At 40.2% G+C, this 18238-nt stretch overlaps 1 protein-coding gene across 3 annotated transcripts in view; it reads right to left on the bottom strand.

The window, feature by feature from the left end:
- FOCAD (focadhesin) overlaps nucleotides 1-18238 on the bottom strand; it is a 198753-nt gene that overhangs the window by 867 nt on the left and 179648 nt on the right. For all 3 annotated transcript variants that reach the window (XM_077817702.1, XM_077817703.1, XM_077817705.1), the window contains exons 35-43: nucleotides 16278-16358; nucleotides 15202-15330; nucleotides 12139-12254; nucleotides 9920-10180; nucleotides 9009-9098; nucleotides 7445-7622; nucleotides 4849-4946; nucleotides 3068-3319; nucleotides 551-626 (exon numbers count right to left, since the gene is read on the bottom strand). In XM_077817702.1, the coding sequence (XP_077673828.1) occupies nucleotides 551-626; nucleotides 3068-3319; nucleotides 4849-4946; nucleotides 7445-7622; nucleotides 9009-9098; nucleotides 9920-10180; nucleotides 12139-12254; nucleotides 15202-15330; nucleotides 16278-16358 (1281 nt within the window). The remainder of the gene's footprint in view (nucleotides 1-550; nucleotides 627-3067; nucleotides 3320-4848; nucleotides 4947-7444; nucleotides 7623-9008; nucleotides 9099-9919; nucleotides 10181-12138; nucleotides 12255-15201; nucleotides 15331-16277; nucleotides 16359-18238) is intronic.

Genomic DNA, 18238 nt, shown 5'->3' with positions numbered 1-18238 from the left:
AGCATCCCCGGATGCATTCTGAAAAAATTTAGGAAAATGGTTAGTCCTGAAGCTGTTAAATAATTTTAAACTGGCTGTCAAAGATTAAAGGCGACATTAACTGATTGGATTACTGGTCTTCTCACAACAATGACACACTAGGAAATGCAGAAGAAAGCTTGCACTAAACACTTGAAATTTTTAGTAACTAACTTTCCTTAAAAATAACAACATGTACTCAAGCCATTGATGTGTGCCAGTAACCTTAACTGGACATTAACAAAGTTTTTAGCGTTCAACACTATTTTATGCTAAAACTGAGAGCAAAATATTATTCTATCTGGATTTTCAGTTGCCTGGTGAGTGAGATAAAAGGAGGGATCAAACAATCTGAAAAAGGATTTAAAAAGAGAAGAATGTTTATTTGCCTGTGGAGGTTATCTTAAAGCCAATATGTAATTCTGTCATCAACGTGTTGTTAACCTACAAACATTTTGCTTCTTTAACAGACTAATGCTGTTTTCCTCTGCTGAAGGAAATACAGAAATAAACAATATCAGAAATACATTACCTTTCAACAAGTCTCTGGAGGATTCAGATAGCACTTCTTTAGGGCTCTCCATTATATTAAACAGCCAGTCAATAAACTAAGATTAAAATGAATAGCAGTTGTAAATTAAAAGAATGTCCATATCAGAACACCACAAATTCTGTCTGACCAGACTGGCTTAAGACATACACCCTACTTAAGTTTAGCTACAGTATATTCGGACTGAATGGCAAATCCACCCACGTTAGAGTTTGCCCATCACTGCATTACAACAGTCCATTAGTATTTCATTTAACACAACAGTACAGGAATTATCTGAGTGATTATCAAAGTTATTTATTTCTGCAATATGAAAATGAGGCAAGCCCTTACTGTTGACTATTTCTATTATGATACTCATCTTTGATCAGTGAATTCCCAAGACATCATTTATTTGGTTGCTGGTGAACCTTGTTTATTCCTAGCACGGACATATAATATTCAGTGTCTTACTATTAAATCTATAAAGTAGTAACTAAGGTGTGGTGTAGAGAAAAAAATCAAATAGAAAATGAGAGTCACTATGTTTATATTTTTCCAAAAATCATTGTTAAGCTATTAGAAATTGTTATGGATGTAAAACAGATTTAGAACTAGATTGCAGCTTAGAGCCAGCTTTCATGTCAAAGGGCAAAAGTTACTGTCTGATGTTAGATTTTATAATTATTTTTCAAAGGCTATTTGTTTGCACACCTGCTACTTAAGTTTTTAATAATCAGGCTTGGGTAGGATGGGACAGACATTAGGGCAAAAAAGGAGCAGTGAGCCATTTGGCTGACTTGATATTTTGTTTGCAAGGCATGCTGACGCTGTGGTTTGTAATACACAAAATTGCTAAAGAAAACAGTTAATAAAGTTCTGAACTTTACTCACGCAAAACACCAACTAAAATAGTGGACATGCAAAATAATAAAACAAAACACTGCAGAACTACGGTGGGTTGAGAGGAGTTGGAGAATCATAGTAATAAGAGATGGAAAACACATTTTAGGTCACTCAGTGTATCTCCCCATCAATGCAGAATTGGTCACTTAGTAAGTATTCAAATATTTGGTCCGGTCTAATTTTAAATATTCCATGCAATGCAGTTTCCACCATTTCCCTTGGAAGAATATTCCACAGCTTAATATAGCCTAGTACAACTTACTGTCACAAGATCTTGCCTGACAGTCTGAATTTTGCCTTCTGGGGACACTTCCCTTCATCCCATTATCCCCAGTTATACTACTTTGTAGCATAGCAAGCACAGTAAATAATTCATCTCCATATTTGATGTTTACACCTTTAAATATCTGCACTCATCCTCCTTTATCAGTCTGTAAGGGTATGTCTACATTGCAAAAAGAGACCTCAGCAGTGAATTTCAGAGCCTTGGTCAACTGACTCAGTCTCATAAGGCTCACACTACATGGCTAAAAGGAAGCAGTGTAGATGTTCTCACTCGGGCCAGCGCCTGGTCTCTGTAACCTGGCAAAGGGAATGGATCTCAGAGACTGGGCTCCAGCCTGCGCAAGAACATCTACATTGCTATTTTTAGCCCCATAGTGCTAGCCCAGTTGAACCAGCTAGAGTCAGTTGAACCTGGCTCTGAGACTAACTTCTGTGGGTTTTTTGGGGTTTTTTTGCACAGACATACCCTTAGCCAGACTTCCCAAAGTCAATGCCTTCAGCACCCAGATCATTTTTAATCACTTTTTATTTTTATTTATTTATTTTTTTTTACTTTCCGGTAATGTCTGTTGCCTAGAGGAGAATACAATATTTCCGATATATCTGGGTAGTTTATTTTTTCAAGGCACAGACTCAAATGCTTTACGAAAACCTAATCACAAATTTGCACATTAATGGCCTAGTTCTGCATTCTTCACATCCTCCAAACTCTCACTTCAGTGGGAGTTTCGCACATGCAAAGAAGGCAAGATCCAGTCCTTAATGCATACATGTTTGTTTAAAATAATTAAATGTCAATGTACAGAGGTCATCATTTATATACATTACAGGAAACTCAAGTCAGATTTTCCAAATTAGGCACATAGAATCTCACGCACACACTTGTGCATACCTAATTTAGGCTTGCAAGTAAATGATGTGCACAATAAACTGGGGGGGGAAGGGAGAGATCGTCCACTGGTGTAAATTACACTAGCAGAGGATCTGCCCCTAAGTGTTTGCATGCCGAACTAGCCATAGGCAGGAGTAAGTACGCACATGCATATGCCCCTCCCCCCTAAGTAAACCTACTTAATGTTAAACAACCAACCCTTAAAGAACACTTATCAACTTGCATCTTAAGGGCATGTTTTAAGTAAGTCATATCTGACTGCGATAAAGAAAAATGAGAGCTCAAGTCAGATGCAGTAGATACAGAGGAAAGAACAGCAGCCTCACATAAGACCTGAGCTGACTCCATTGAAAACTGAGGGTGATCTGTCACCCTCAGAAAGTGCTCAACATCTTGCATGATCAGTCCTTTAGAAAGTAAATTATGTGCAGCATTACCTTTTGCGTTTGTTCTTTCCAAGGCTCTTTAGCCAGCAAAACCTGCACACTGTTTGGAAGGAGAGTAAGAGTCTCCTGCACAGAGAGCTTTTCAATTGGATGCTCGCCAAAATCATCTGCAGACAATTCTGGCAATACTTCTTTGTGTTTCCATGACGACCAGCTGGCACTGAGGCCAAGTAGTAGTGGTGTTGCATGGTCAGCCCAGGCAACCACAGAAGCTGCAAATATCCACAACAGGAAGTCTACAGCCTAAACAGGAAACAGACAAGTTTGGTTCATTAGTTAAATAATAAGAAAAAAAATGTTACGACATCTTATTCTCCAGGATAAATCCTAGGCAACTGAATACTCAAACTTTAAAAGTGAAAGACTAAAGGCAGTTTAATGTTCTGGCTTTTGTAATTTAAAGTAGTACAACAGTATTTAAAAACTACAATCCTTAAAGCAAGGGAAGCAAATGGAAACAATTCTGAAGCAGACTTCTTTAGCAACGGACTTCTTCATTTTTTTTTATCTACACTGGAAAATAATGCTTTATGGACAGGCATTTCAACAAGTCTGGCATCCTGTGCTGTGCAGCAACCAACAGCTGATGCTCAAGGACAGGGGTGGGAAAATTTTTTGGCCTGAGGGCCATATCTTGGTATGGAAATTGTATGGTGGGCCATGAATGCCACGAAATTGGGGTTGGGGTGCAGGAGGGGGTAAGGGCTCTGGCTGGGGGTAAGGGCTCTGGGGTGGGGCCAGAAATGAGTTCAGGGTGTGGGAGTAGGCTCCGGGCTGGGGCAGTGGGTTGGGGTGCAGGAGGTGGTCAGGGGTGCAGGCTCCAGGCAGTGCTTACCTGAAGCAGCGGCATGTCCCTTCTCCGGCTCCTATGCGGAGGTCCGGCAGGTGGCTCTGCGCCCTGCCCTGTCTGCAGACACTGCCCCTGCAGCTCCCAATAGCTGCAGTTCCCAGCCAATGGGAGTTGTGGGGTGGTGCTTGGGGCAGGGACAACACAGGGAGCCCCCTGGCTTCCCTGAACATAGGAGCCAGAGCGGGGAAATGCTGCTGCTTCTGGGAGCCTCAGCACACGGGAGCAGCCTCCGACCCCGTTCTCTGGCTGGAGCAGGGCAAGCCCCAGACCCCACTCCCCAGCAGGAGCTCAAGGGCCGGTTTAAACCGGCTGGAGGGCCGGATGCAGCCCCCAGGCCGTAGTTTGCCCTCCTCTGCTCTAGGAGGATTAGCCACATGCTCACCTCCATACTGCACATGGCCAATAGTACTATACTGTATTGGAATACTGTATAACAAGGGAGGAGGATCCTTTCTGACCTCTGCAGCAATCAAGCAATGCCCCAAAGCATGAGATTTAAGTATCTTAGTAAGCATAACTACGAATAATATTGGTAGCCCTGAAACTGTCCAACCCTTGTAAAAAAATGCAGCTGCAGTACTCTGAACTACTGGGACAATGAATGCCACAGATGAATTAACATACCGTAAAGGAGCTTTTTCCTTTTAACGGTTCTAAGTGTATAGAGTTCTACATGATATAGGTTCCTTTTATACTCCGTCATTGTTCTCACAGGTTAGGTGCTAGACTTACTTATTTAAAAGACTTCAAATATATGTACATTTTAAAAACCTTTTGAGGACGATCAGTGATTTTCCTTATGGAGATAAAGGACATTATTCTAAAAGATAAAAAGTGAGGGAATACTTGTTCCTTGGAAAGGACAAATTACACTAGAAACCATTTTTTTCTGAAAGCTACATATTATTTTCACAGGATGTACCTCTTTAAAATCCACATTTTGTATAGATATTGACTTGTAAGCAACATTTCTGATATAGCCCATCAATTCTAACAGCCAGTCCATTCTTTTCAATACTCCTGTAAGAACAAGAATATTGTCTTATGTAAAATGATAGCAAATACTCCTTCTTTAAAAAGCAAGTACCAGGAACCACCATAGCAATCAAACAGCAGGCCAGGGGAGGAATAATAGCAACAATCATAACATTTAATTTTTGTGTGCCCATGCCAAAAGGCATATAGGCACCTTAATAATAACAGCTGAAACTCACATTATAACATAGAGAATGTGGCTGTAACAATCCCTAAAGCTAGCAAACTAAAAACAATACATTGAAAAAGATAATGAAAAAATAATCTTTCATAATAATTCCATCCTGCAGATATCATTGATCTGCTCTGTGGACATCCCATATAGATTCCTGATTATGACGTTCCAACACTAACACAGAAGAGATCACCCCCCCAATCAAATAAATCTAGGCTTTGCGTCGAGTCCAGTGCATGTTGGGAAAGAATCTGGGGAGTATAAGAAGTGGTGTGTAAAACCTCTTCCAGTGCAGATTTGATCAATAAAATTAATACAGTAGCTATATGCCTAATCAACTAGTCTTAGTGCTTTAAGGAGCCTCCCAGTACCCAAGGGCATACCACCAGTGGTGAGCTGCCAAAATCTCAACAACCGGTTCCCTATAAAAAGTTCTGATTTAAGGGATGTGCCCCAATATGTATTTTTTGTATCAACAGGGTTACCATACATCTGTATTTTAAAAATTCCTCCCGGATGGCGATTTAAGAACCAAGAAGCCTGACCTGTCCGGGAAAATACGGATGTATGTTAACCCTGCCTAAAGTTCTTTTTTAAAAAGATGGGCCTGAACTAGAAATGAGCTCCATTTCACATGTGTGGGTCCCCGCCACTCCCTGGGGGTGTGCTAGGGAGACCAGATGTCCCGATTTTATAGCGACAGTCCTGATTTTGGGGTCTTTTTCTTACATAGGCTCCTATTACCCCCCACCCCCTGTCCTGATTTTTCACACTTGCTGTCTGGTCACCCTAGGGTGTGCACATGTGTGGGTCCCAGCTGCTCCCTGCCCCCCTCATTGAAGCAGGTGTGCAGGGTTACTGCCCTGGGAACAGCAGGGCACCAGTGGATGTGAGGCCAGCTGCAGACAGGGGCGTGGGGCAGGGCTAGCTGGAGGCAGGGGGTGCAGGGCTGGCTGCGGGCAGGGCAGAGGGTGCGGGGGTGGCTGGAGACGGGCTGGTGCAGGCAGGGCAGGGGGTGCGGGGGTGGCTGGAGACGGGCTGGTGCAGGCAGGGCAGGGGGTGTGTGCAGCAGGGGCTGGCTGCAGGCAGGGGGTGCAGCAGGGGCTGGTGCGGGGGTGGCTGGAGACAGGGGCTAGCTGCAGGCAGGGGATGCGGGGGTGGCTGGAGGCAGGGCAGGGGGTGCGACAGGGGCTGGTTGCGGGCAGGGTGGTGGGTACTCATGGGGAGAGCAGCAGGACGCAGCCCAGGCCCAGCAGAGCAGCCGGGGGGACCCACCAGGCAGCATCGGGAGCCCCAGGGCCAGGGGAGCAGCAGCAGCAACAGGGCTCATGCCCAGGGCCAGGCAGCAGCCCACATGGCTCCCGCAGCGCAGCGCCCCCGGCGGCCAGAGGAGGAATTATATCACTTCCCAGCCTGAGCCCATCAAAGCCTCAGCGCCCCCTGCAGGGAAGCGGGTTAACAACCGGTTCTAAAACTGCTTCAAAATTTAACAATCAGTTCACGCGAACCGGTGCAAACCGGCTCCAGCTCACCACTGCATACCACCATATAACTGTTCAGTATAACTATAAGATTCCTTCCCTATAACTGCCTCACTGAGTTTTTGTCAGAGCTACCAAGATCAATCACAGTCTTTTCATCAATCAGTCAGACCTGGCTAATCCAAAACACAGTCCTGCCTTCTTTATCCAAACAAAACACCAACCACTTTCCACGCGCAAATTGGGTGTGTACTCCATTCCTTCCTAGCTTGCCTCTTAGTTGCTCCTTTTATCATCTCCTGCTACTCTTAGTTTTGTGTCTTCTTTCATGCATCTCACTGCTTACATATTAAGTAACCTCCCTTATTTCAATCAAATACAGCACTCTTGCAAATCCTTCAAACACAGAATACATCTGAAGTCCTTTCCATTTAAACTCCTATCCATTTGTATTTGTATAAGTTAGGCTTTAAATTTTGGAGAGCAGTGACCTTGTATTTTGGTCGATAAAAATCCTCACATTCATTTATAATACTTCAGAAATACACCAGACCCTCACTAGATCGCGGGGTTCGGGATCCATGCAGGGTACCACGTTAATGTGGGATCGCATTATAGCAGGAGCCGCGTTACCCTGGGTCCCAATTTAAATATTTAAATTTGGGATCCATCGCCATGACTGCACAATATGTGAATCCGCGCTCTAGCGAGGGTCCACTGTAATACATAACACACCTAGAAAGACTTGATTGGACCAAAACTTTTATTTAAAATAATTCGTGCAGATTCATTAAGCTTTTTCGCTTCTTCCTTCAGTGTGGCCTTACCTGTATTTTCATGGCTTACAATTCGGGCATGGTAGAAACTATGAAACAACATCCATGCCATAGTTTCTTTCTGCTGGCATCTTACCGCAATACCAATCACATCATTCAAGCTCAACAAACACAGTCGGCCTTGAGAAACTAAATACACTTTGATGAAAGTGGTCTTTTCTATATTGTTCTGCAAAAGCAACAAAAACTTGATTAAAGTAAAACATTCTTCCTGGGTGAGAACAGTAAAAGATACTACATGTCTTTGTATAGAGATGGGAGGAATCCTTCAATCATTAAGCCAGCTGATTTCTTTTTTTTTTGGGTGGGGGAGGTTAAATGAATTGGACAGGATACAGTATATAATACATATCACATGGGGTCATATAGTAGCACATGAAAGGGGGGAGGGATAGCTCAGTGGTTTGAGCATTGGCTTGCTAAACCCAGGGTTGTGAGTTCATTCCTTGATGGGGCCATTTAGGGTTCTGGGGCAAAAATTGGGGATTGGTCCTGCTTTGAGCAGGGGGTTCGACTAGATGACCTCCTGAGGTCCCTTCCAACCCTGATATTCTATGATTCTATGAAATGCACGTAAGTCAGTACAATCAGACCCTGCTTACACTTGTAAACAATGATTAGTGCTTATGGAAGGGATCAATGTGACAACCCTGGTGTAAGTCTTAGTTGCACAAAACAGGAATAACATGGACTGTAGCAATGCAGATTTTCTCATACTGCTTTTCCAGTGTGACTTCATCCTGATCCCAAGGGACTAACCTCGTAGTGAGAGGATAGTTCAGTTTCAAAGGCCTGTTTAAAATTTTTGGACTGCTCTCAGAGTCTGCCAGCAAGGGTACCATGGTGGTTATGTGATATGGACACCCACATATAAGGGGGCTTGATCTGAGATCACCAACTCATTCCACAGAGGTCAATTCATCACCAGATCTTAACTTTGGATCACTATCAATCTCAACTCTATTTGAGCAAGTGACCTGGAGTTGGAAAGCTCTATATTTCATTATCCTCCTCAGCCATACTGTCCACTATAAAATATTTTGAATGCATTTGAAATACTGTGTGGTAAATCTATAATAGCGGCAAGTGTGAAATCAAAAAATTGCAATACACTTTTTCAATTTTGCAACAGTGTCCAGGATACATCAACTCAGACACAGTGGGTTACAACATTGTATTTAGTATGTTTAAAGAATCAGATGGCCAGTGTATAGAAGGGGTTGGTCTTGTGGTTAAACCACTAGACTGGAATTCAGGAGACCTAGTTTCTGTTACTGACCCTGCTACAGACTTGTCTGAATTTGGGAAGTCATTTAGGGTTTGATTCAAAGCCCACTGAAGTCAATAGGAGTTTTTCCCATTACCTCAGTTTCCCATTTATAAATTGAGGATAATGACATTACCACATAGGGTTGATGTGAGGATAACATTAATCAATATTTGAGAGGTGTTAAAATATTCTAGATGATGTATAAAACTGTACAGGTGAGTCTTCATCCCATACATAAACAAGTGTTGGGGAGAGTTCTAGAAGCCTAGAATGAAACACGATTACCTTGGAGAACTGGGCAATCCGGTCAACCTCTGCATCGGCCATTTCTGAGAGGCATTTTGCTACCTCAATATACATCTCCATTTCACTTCTCTGGAAAAAGAAAAAAACGTGTATTTGTACATGGATAACTGTATTTTAATATCATTAAAGTAATGAAGACACTAAGGGCCTTTTTATTCATTGGGATCATTTAATAAAGTTTCTAAGTAAAATGAAGCTGGAAAATATATCATTTATTTTGCATTTATGCTGGACTTGAATGTATTTAATTTGACTGTTTAACAAAAACAAGAAGTTGAAAACTTCTAAAGAAAAGTGCTTTTCCTTTTGTGTATTTTCTGTTTGTTGTCCTCAAGAAATTTGCCACTGTGAGAAATTTTCTGTCTAAAATTGTTTTTTTCCCATGATTATTCTCTGCTTCCATTTCAACAATTATTTTACCTCAGTACAAATTCTTTATTTTTTTTAAATTGCCTAATTATTTGTGAGGCAAAGTCCACTACAAATTACCATAATCTAAAGACAGGTTTCAGAGTAACAGCCGTGTTAGTCTGTATTCGCAAAAAGAAAAGGAGTACTTGTGGCACCTTAGAGACTAATTGGTTAGTCTCTAAGGTGCCACAAGTACTCCTTTTCTTTTTGCATAATCTAAAGAGTATCTGAAGAAATTTTCACCGGAATGGTATTAGATTATTTACCCAAAACGCCTGCTTCGAATTTTAAATCTAATGGCTCAGTGCAGATTTCATGAAAAAAAAAAAAAAGTTTTTGCCAACAGTAGAAAACTCAGGTAAACATCTTATAGTGGCTTTTTTATCTCTCCATCCAGCCTTGCTCCCTAAACCTTCCCTACCCTAAAAAACCAAAACCTTAAAATTCTGTACTAGAAGGTGAATATTTACTTCTCTTACCTGAATCTTTTCTGGCAAAAGCTCAAATATTTTCTCTGCAGCCTGGCACAGAAGGCTCCAGCAGTATTGGGCAGGGCTTGGAAGTTTCATAGCCTGGCTGAGTCCTTGTAAGATGCTCTGGCAAAGCTCAGGATTTTTTGGGTGCTTCTTCGTTTCAAAATGCTGTACTAAAAACACTTCAATAAAAGTCTGTAGTTTGTCTTCTGCAACGTGTTTCATCCACAGGGGCAAAGTAGTAAAAAGATATTTCCTGGTTTTCATCTGAAGGGCAAATACAGGGCATTACTGGACAATGGTTTTGCTCAAAGTCTTTCCTACTACCTTAGATAATTAATACCATTATCTCACTATTCCTAAGGTGATTCCTTTTATTAAGTATAGGGAATATTACTAATATTGACAGGTTTCAGAGTAGCAGCCGTGTTAGTCTGTATCCGCAAAAAGAAAAGGAGGACTTGTGGCACCTGGAGTTGGAAAGCTCTATATTTCATTATCCTCATCAGCCACACTGTCCACTATAAAATATTTTGAATGCATTTGACATACTAACAAATTTATTTGAGCATAAGCTTTCGTGAGCATCCAATGAAGTGAACTGTAGCTCACGAAAGCTTATGCTCAAATAAATTTGTTAGTCTCTAAGGTGCCACAAGTCCTCCTTTTCTGTTTAATAATATTGAGGTAACATTAACTAATTATTAGAGGCAAAATTGGAAAGTTTTAAATGGCTCTAGAGTACAGTACCCAGAACACAGAACTTAATCTTCCAGTATGATTTACAGCAGAAAGTAGAAGAGATTTACCAGTGACTCAAATAGTTTCTTTCTTCTTCTATGCTAAAAAATTTGGACTCCACCTGCTCTTAGTTTTAGATCAAAACCTCCATTGTCCCTCAGCTATAGACAAAGGGTAAAATTTTCAAAAGTGCCGAAGTCACTGGGACTTGAGGCACTTTTGAATTTTTTCATCCCAAATAACTATAGATGCTTCTCCCACTTCTTTATTATTATTATTATTTATTTGTATTACCATAGTGCTTAGGAACACTAGTTGAAGCAGTAATTTAATCCCTTGTGATCTGTTAAGTTTTTCTCAGGTTCTCTCACATACTGAGGATTGTGTCCTATCAGATAGACTACAGCTGGGGCCTTCCAGCAGAACTCTTGACCCATGCAACGCAAAATGCACAACTCAGTACAATTCTTTGGCAGAGAAGTGCAGAAGCAGTGTACTTCAAACCTCTTGAAGATTGCTTCTCAATTTTCAGGACGAGGCTAAATTCTCCACTTCGTGGAGCTGAATGCACTGCCCTTGTGGCCTGCAGACTCTGCTGTGTTGAGAAATGAGAGGCTCAAACTCGAGTCTTCTCCTTGCCAATGACAAACCGCTTACCAAATCCCAAAACTTTTAACATCTTTACCAACTCAAATGGATTACCAATTCACTAGACCATGGAGAACTGGAGGATCATAGACTAAAATGAGCAGGATTTTCTTCTAATGATTCTGGGCCAGCTTCTCAGCTCAGTTCAGCTCCACTGAAGTCATCAGAGCGACATTATTGATCCTAGCTATGGTTGATGTGGAAGTTTGCAGGATTTCTAAAGCACTAATTTTATGTGTTGCTGGGGGTCTTGTAGCGCCCATACTGAATTTCCACAACTTGATTCCCACTTTTCATCTGAGGTTAGCATGAATTTTGATGCTAACATAGATTACCCTTTCAACTGTATAAAGACTAATTTAGAGGAACAGAAAGGAAGGAAAGCAAGATGAATAACTGACATAAATAACAGGTTTCAGAGTAGCAGCCGTGTTAGTCTGTATCCTCAAAAAAAAAAGGAGGACTTGTGGCACCTTAGAGACTAACAAATTGATTTGCGCATAAGCTTTCGTGAGCTACAGCTCACTTCATCGGATGCATTCAGTGGAAAATAAGTAAATAGATAGGTGATGGAAAGTCTCAAGTCTGCCTTGAGTTTGAAGTCTCTGTTATAAGTAATTTCAGAGAGCCATTAAAAGCCATTTGCTGATCTAACAAAACTTTTAGAAAATTCTGCACAAATGTCACTTTGTGTTTGGATGAAATGCAGGGCTGGAATAGTAAGCATGTAGGTGCGCAGGATTAAGATGTGCTTTCCTGTGTAAGGAAGCTTGTACACAGAAAAGAGGACACAGAGTATTCATAAGCCTTCTGGAGCTCAACGCTGATATACATACGCTAAGACTGTAGACTAGAGGTGGTACTACCCACATCCCCAAGAGCATTGCAGCATTCTGAGATGACTGAGCCTGGGTCACCGCAAGTTCAATACAAAGTTGCTGAATCTCTTCCCCTAAAGGAGAAGAAAGTGAATGGTTTACAATGCAATTCTTTTAACTTTCAATTTGTTCTCAGCCCATAATGCTGAAAAAATAAAAATGAAGGTAAATGTTTTTATTCTAGCAGAAATATGTTGTATTTTTTGTGACACCACTGGTAACATTTAGAGCAGACCTCTCTCTCTATTTATGTAACTTCATTACCCTTGGATGTGTCCAGAATCCAAGCATGTGGCATTCACTCAAATTTAATTGAGAAGAAAAGCATTAAAATGTGAACGTGGAGAATAAAAAGAATCAATGTTCTTTGCTAAATGGAGAGAATAATCAAACTATTAAAGAACCCCGTGAAGGGGAACCAAGGATTGATATTCCTTTTTTGCTAAGCTCAGCCTGTTCTGCTCCATTTACATCAGCATGCTGTGCACCAGTGTAAATGTCAACTTCACAGAACTACAGCTGAATCATTGTTATTGCTGTTGGAGCATGGGCACAGACATTCTTCTGGTCTGGGTGTAGGGGATCTTTCTAAAGAATAGAGTTCTTAGTTATTGAATTCCTAATTAGTGGGTTCTGTTCAGGCTCCCCAAAAATCTGAAATTGTCCGTCTCTTGATAAAGATAACCATACAAATCTGAAAAGAGTTTGCTTTGCACAATGGAATGGCTTTCATAACAGTTCATTCTATTGTAGCCGCACACGAAGGACAGGGATTTCAAATTTAATACTGACATTTAAAGTTAGACTCATAGATTTAAGATCAGAAGGGAACATTGTGATCATCTAGTCTGCCCTCCTGCACATTGCAGGCCACAGAACCTCACCCACCCACTCCTGAAATAGACCCCTACCCTCTGGCTGAGTTACTAAAGTCCTCAAATCATGCTTTTAATACTTCAAGTTACAGAGAATTCACCATTTATGCTAGTTTAAACCTGGAAGTGACTTGTGCCCCATGCTGCAGAGGAAGGCGGAACCCCCCCAGAATCTCTGCCAATCTGACCCAGGAGAAAATTCCTTCCTGACCCCAAATACGGCGATCAGTTAGACCCTGAGCTTATGGGAAAGACCCACCAGGCAGATACCTAGGAAAGAATTCTCTGTAGTAACTCAGAGCCCTCCCCATCTAGTGTCCCATCACCAGCCGTTGGGAATTTTTGCTACTGGCAGTCACTGATGGGCCACATGCCATTTTAGGCAGTCCCATCATACCATCCCCTCCATAAATTTATCAAGCTTAGTCTTAATTCAACTTTGCTTTATATACATTTCCAGAATACTTGAAAGTGGAACCATTTGTTATTAATCTTATTTATTTGGGCCAAAATTTTCAGAAATGGGAGCCTAAAGTTCACTGTAATGGATGCTGTTGAGTAGTTTTACTTCTGAAATAAGGTTATTCACTTCAATGTCTAAATATGGATTTAGGAGCCTAACATTATGCTCGTGATTTTGAGAATCTGACATAGAAATTTAGCCTTTTTCTTTAGCATATTGTTTGGTACCCAATCCAGATTGCTACAAAAGTATTTGTCATTTGTAAGCATTCACCAAATAGTTTGGATTAATAATTTACAGACTGTCGATTGTTTGCAAACTGTTCACCCAGCTATTTGTTATTCAGTAGTTGTGAGGTATGCCTATCCTAAATCACATAGTGTTGTTTCTGCTCCACGAATGTAGCACTGAACTTTTTAAAACAGGAAAATAATCTGCTTTTGTTATCAGTTTATGGATGAATAAATCATTCATGTTAGAAAATGTGAAACTTTCAGGATTCATAACCATATTCACAAATACCCATCCCTCATCCAAATATTCATGAATAACTATTATTATGACTGAACTCAGTATGTATCACAAAAATATTCATGATCATGTTTCTTGAAAATTACTTCAGGGTTTCACATTTCCAGTTTGGATGTCAGGCTAAAATACAATTGCTCTGCTTTCTGCTTCTGTAGCCCAACATCAGCACTGCTCACGAACCACCCACTACTAATACAAAGGGGTATCTATTCACTTCTTCATGCATATATTTAACTTCCATAATTCTACTCAGGTACAATGACAAGAGTTTATATGTCAAAGACCAAGCAGTCTCAAACGAAGGAATGAAACGGATGCACTGTTCCTTCGAATTAAAACAAAGGAACTAAACGGATGCACTGTTTCTTCTGGAACTTCTGTGGTTTACAATAACATGAAACTCCTCTTTCTTCGGTAAAAGAGGACACACAATTTTTCCCAGTGTGTTAAACAAGTTTCCACATTCAAAGCACCAGTCAGATATTAGAGCAATATGGACAATTTGGTTCAATATGAGAAATACTCTTGCAAATTTCTCTTATATAACTTAAGAGAATTCATTGAAAGAACACATCATCATGCAAAAATATCAGCAAAACCTCCTATGATCTTTCTACATCTGGCAAAGGCTTTGCTTTCCACAATGACAGTTTCATAATTTCCAGAATTTTGGATTTAAGAGCACCTTGTAAATAAATAAAATGGCTAACAGCAAGAAATAAGTGCAGCCTCCCTATTACTGAGCCCTCCAAAGCCACACAATCTAAATCCAAGAGCAATTTTATGGCAACTTCCAGCTTCTCCCTTACCGTGGACACTGACAAGTTTAGATCCACGTCCCAATGTTGCAATTGGCTCCTATTACTAAAATGGGCCAAATCCCAAATCTGATCCAGAAACTCCTGAATTCTGGGGAATTTCAGATCTAGATCTGAACTTTGTGGCTCTGATTCTTCTCTAATTTGTTCCAGTATTGGAATTCCAATGTCCCCATGGGAATGTTTGCAAACATAAGCTCAGAAACAAAAAAATCATACTTCAGGGTGTATTAAATGCTCTACACTCTTGAAAGAACTTGAGTTTTACAGTATAATCTTTTGAACACAAGTCACATGAAAATGATCCAAAGGACTCATAAAATCATAAACTTACCAAAGTTTAGTCTCATCAAAGGAGAAAGAACTGAAGCCCAGTTGACAGGTGGATACTGGTAGCTTTCTCCAACTAAAGCTACAGGTGCCAAAGCTACTTTCACCAAGTGAGGGGGAATGGATTCAGGGCCTGCAACAGAACAACCAACTATCACTTGAATTTCATGATGAGCAAATTGGGTAAAATAACCAAAACAAGGAATATAAAAGCATAAGACATGAATTTACAGTATTACATACTGGACTGAAAAACAATTTGTAATGAAAGACGAAGACATTATAAAAGCACCTAAAAATATTCTGTCGTTTGTATTGACTGCAATTGGCTGAATATGCTGCAAACTTTTTGGAATGCAGTTGTTGGATTATACAAAGAACGGTCTGCTAAAGAAGTCTTCTTCTGTCTCTGCTGAAGGGGAGCTAGTCTAAAATTAATTTTAGAAATAAAAATACTTTAAAATAATTTGTACTTCTACAGCAACTTCCATCCGAAACTCTCAAAGCACTTTACACACATTAATAAATTAAGCCTTACACCACTTCTCTGAGGTCAGTTATTATTGTCTTCATTTTACAGGCAGGGAAACTGATGCAGAGAGATTGCATGATTTATCCATATTCACACAGGAAATCAGCACCAGAATTCGGAACAGAGCAAAGCTTTCTGCCACCAGTTCCCCTAGTTCCATCCAACAGACATCTACAATGCAAATTCTAGCCGTCATTTAACTTCTACCCAAGCCCAAGTCGAAGGCTTTGTCTTTACTGCAAAGAAGGTGGGGGTTGTTTTTTTAAATGTCAAGATAGCTAACTCAATATAAAGTCCGACTGGAGTAAAGGGCTGGCCTCAACTAGCTATTCTGTAGAAAAAACTACCTTATCTTCACTCTGATTTTCTACCCAAATTTAACAAGATTCCAACATGGTTTATATTAAAATATTCTTCACTGAAATTTTTATTTTTAATATAATTCATTAGTGATTTTTTATAGGTTTTGACAGGTAAAAACATAGGTCAAATCACATTTGACAGAAGCAGCACATTTTCACATCATTATGGAATTTGCTCCATCTCACCTTTCTTTCCTCCTTCAATGGCAAAGTCAATAGCTGCCCTGATAAAGCTGTTTTCAGGCAAGTAGCTGAAGTCTGGAGGAACTGTGAAGACAAAAATTATGAAATAAGCCAACAATTTGGCAGGACAAATAATAATTTCCAACTACCCTATACATTCAAAGGCAAAATGAGGTATTTATGAACTGATCCTCGGTTAACACACTGATAGTGACTATTTCTATTAGATCAAAAGACTGATGCAGATGTTATCACTGGCTTCCCCCCCACCCATCTTTCTTTCCATGTGAATTTAGTGTTGATGAAAGATGCTGGACTGCCAGCAATGAGGAACAGATTCATTCATTTGTCCACTAAAAAGCTATTGTGGTGTGTAAACTTCTCCCCACATCTCAATTTATAGGGCTTTACCCTAACCTGTAGGGAACACTGCGAAGCATAATAACACAGGTCACACTCCATACCCACTAAGTCCTTGGCCTCTCTGCCAAGACTGCCACCAAGAGGATTGAGGGTTGTTTTTACAGACTGTCGATTGTTAATTTACAGACTGTCGATTGTTTGCAAACTGTTCACCCAAGCTATTTGTTATTCAGTAGTTGTGAGGTATGCCTATCCTAAATCACATAGTGTTGTTTCTGCTCCACGAATGTAGCACTGAACTTTTTAAAACAGGAAAATAATCTGCTTTTGTTATCAGTTTATGGATGAATAAATCATTCATGTTAGAACATGTGAAACTTTCAGGATTCATAACCATATTCACAAATACCCATCCCTCATCCAAATATTCATGAATAACTATTATTATGACTGAACTCAGTATGTATCACAAAAATATTCATGATCATGTTTCTTGAAAATTACTTCAGGGTTTCACATTTCCAGTTTGGATGTCAGGCTAAAATACAATTGCTCTGCTTTCTGCTTCTGTAGCCCAACATCAGCACTGCTCACGAACCACCCACTACTAATACAAAGGGGTATCTATTCACTTCTTCATGCATATATTTAACTTCCATAATTCTACTCAGGTACAATGACAAGAGTTTATATGTCAAAGACCAAGCAGTCTCAAACGAAGGAATGAAACGGATGCACTGTTCCTTCGAATTAAAACAAAGGAACTAAACGGATGCACTGTTTCTTCTGGAACTTCTGTGGTTTACAATAACATGAAACTCCTCTTTCTTCGGTAAAAGAGGACATACAATTTTTCCCAGTGTGTTAAACAAGTTTCCACATTCAAAGCACCAGTCAGATATTAGAGCAATATGGACAATATGAACCTGTAGGGAACACTGCGAAGCATAATAACACAGGTTACACTCCATACCCACTAAGTCCTTGGCCTCTCTGCCAAGACTGCCACCAAGAGGATTGAGGGTTGTTTTTGTGGTGTGGCCATGTGTCCCTTCTTGATGCTACTGACTCATTTACAATTTGAGTCAGATTAAAACTAATGGCCTATATTTAGCTCCCTCTATTGAATTATATTTCATCAGTCACCTTGCCCTGCAATCATTTACCTGGTGGATTACTGGTGCAGTTATAATTGGTCACTCCAAACCATTAGGAGAAATTCATACCTGCACTGAGGGCCAGTAAAGAGTCTATGTACCATTTAAATCCCACTTATGCTCTTTTATAGGCTTAAGTGGGACTTAAGTGATGCATAGCCCTCATGCTGACCCTCTGCACAGAGATTAATTTCATCCTTCGTTAATAGCTGTACTGGACTGCTTATGAAGACAGATTAGTTGTGCCTTTTAGCTAATCAGAGAATAGCTCACCTGTAGGAGTACAGTTATGAAAAATTAATCTCATTTATTGTCCTTTCTTTGTATTTGTTGGTTTTTAAACGTTTAAAATATTTAAGGGGAAATAAGAATGCTGAAATGCTGAAATAAGAAGTCAGCAAAACTGGAAATCCAATTAGCTCTCAGAGCACAGTATAAATATTT

Source organism: Eretmochelys imbricata, chromosome 5 (genome assembly GCF_965152235.1).
Source record: "Eretmochelys imbricata isolate rEreImb1 chromosome 5, rEreImb1.hap1, whole genome shotgun sequence".
NCBI lineage: Eukaryota > Metazoa > Chordata > Testudines > Cheloniidae > Eretmochelys > Eretmochelys imbricata.
Note: the sequence above shows the minus strand (reverse complement) of the source record. Positions and strands in the feature narration are given on the sequence as shown.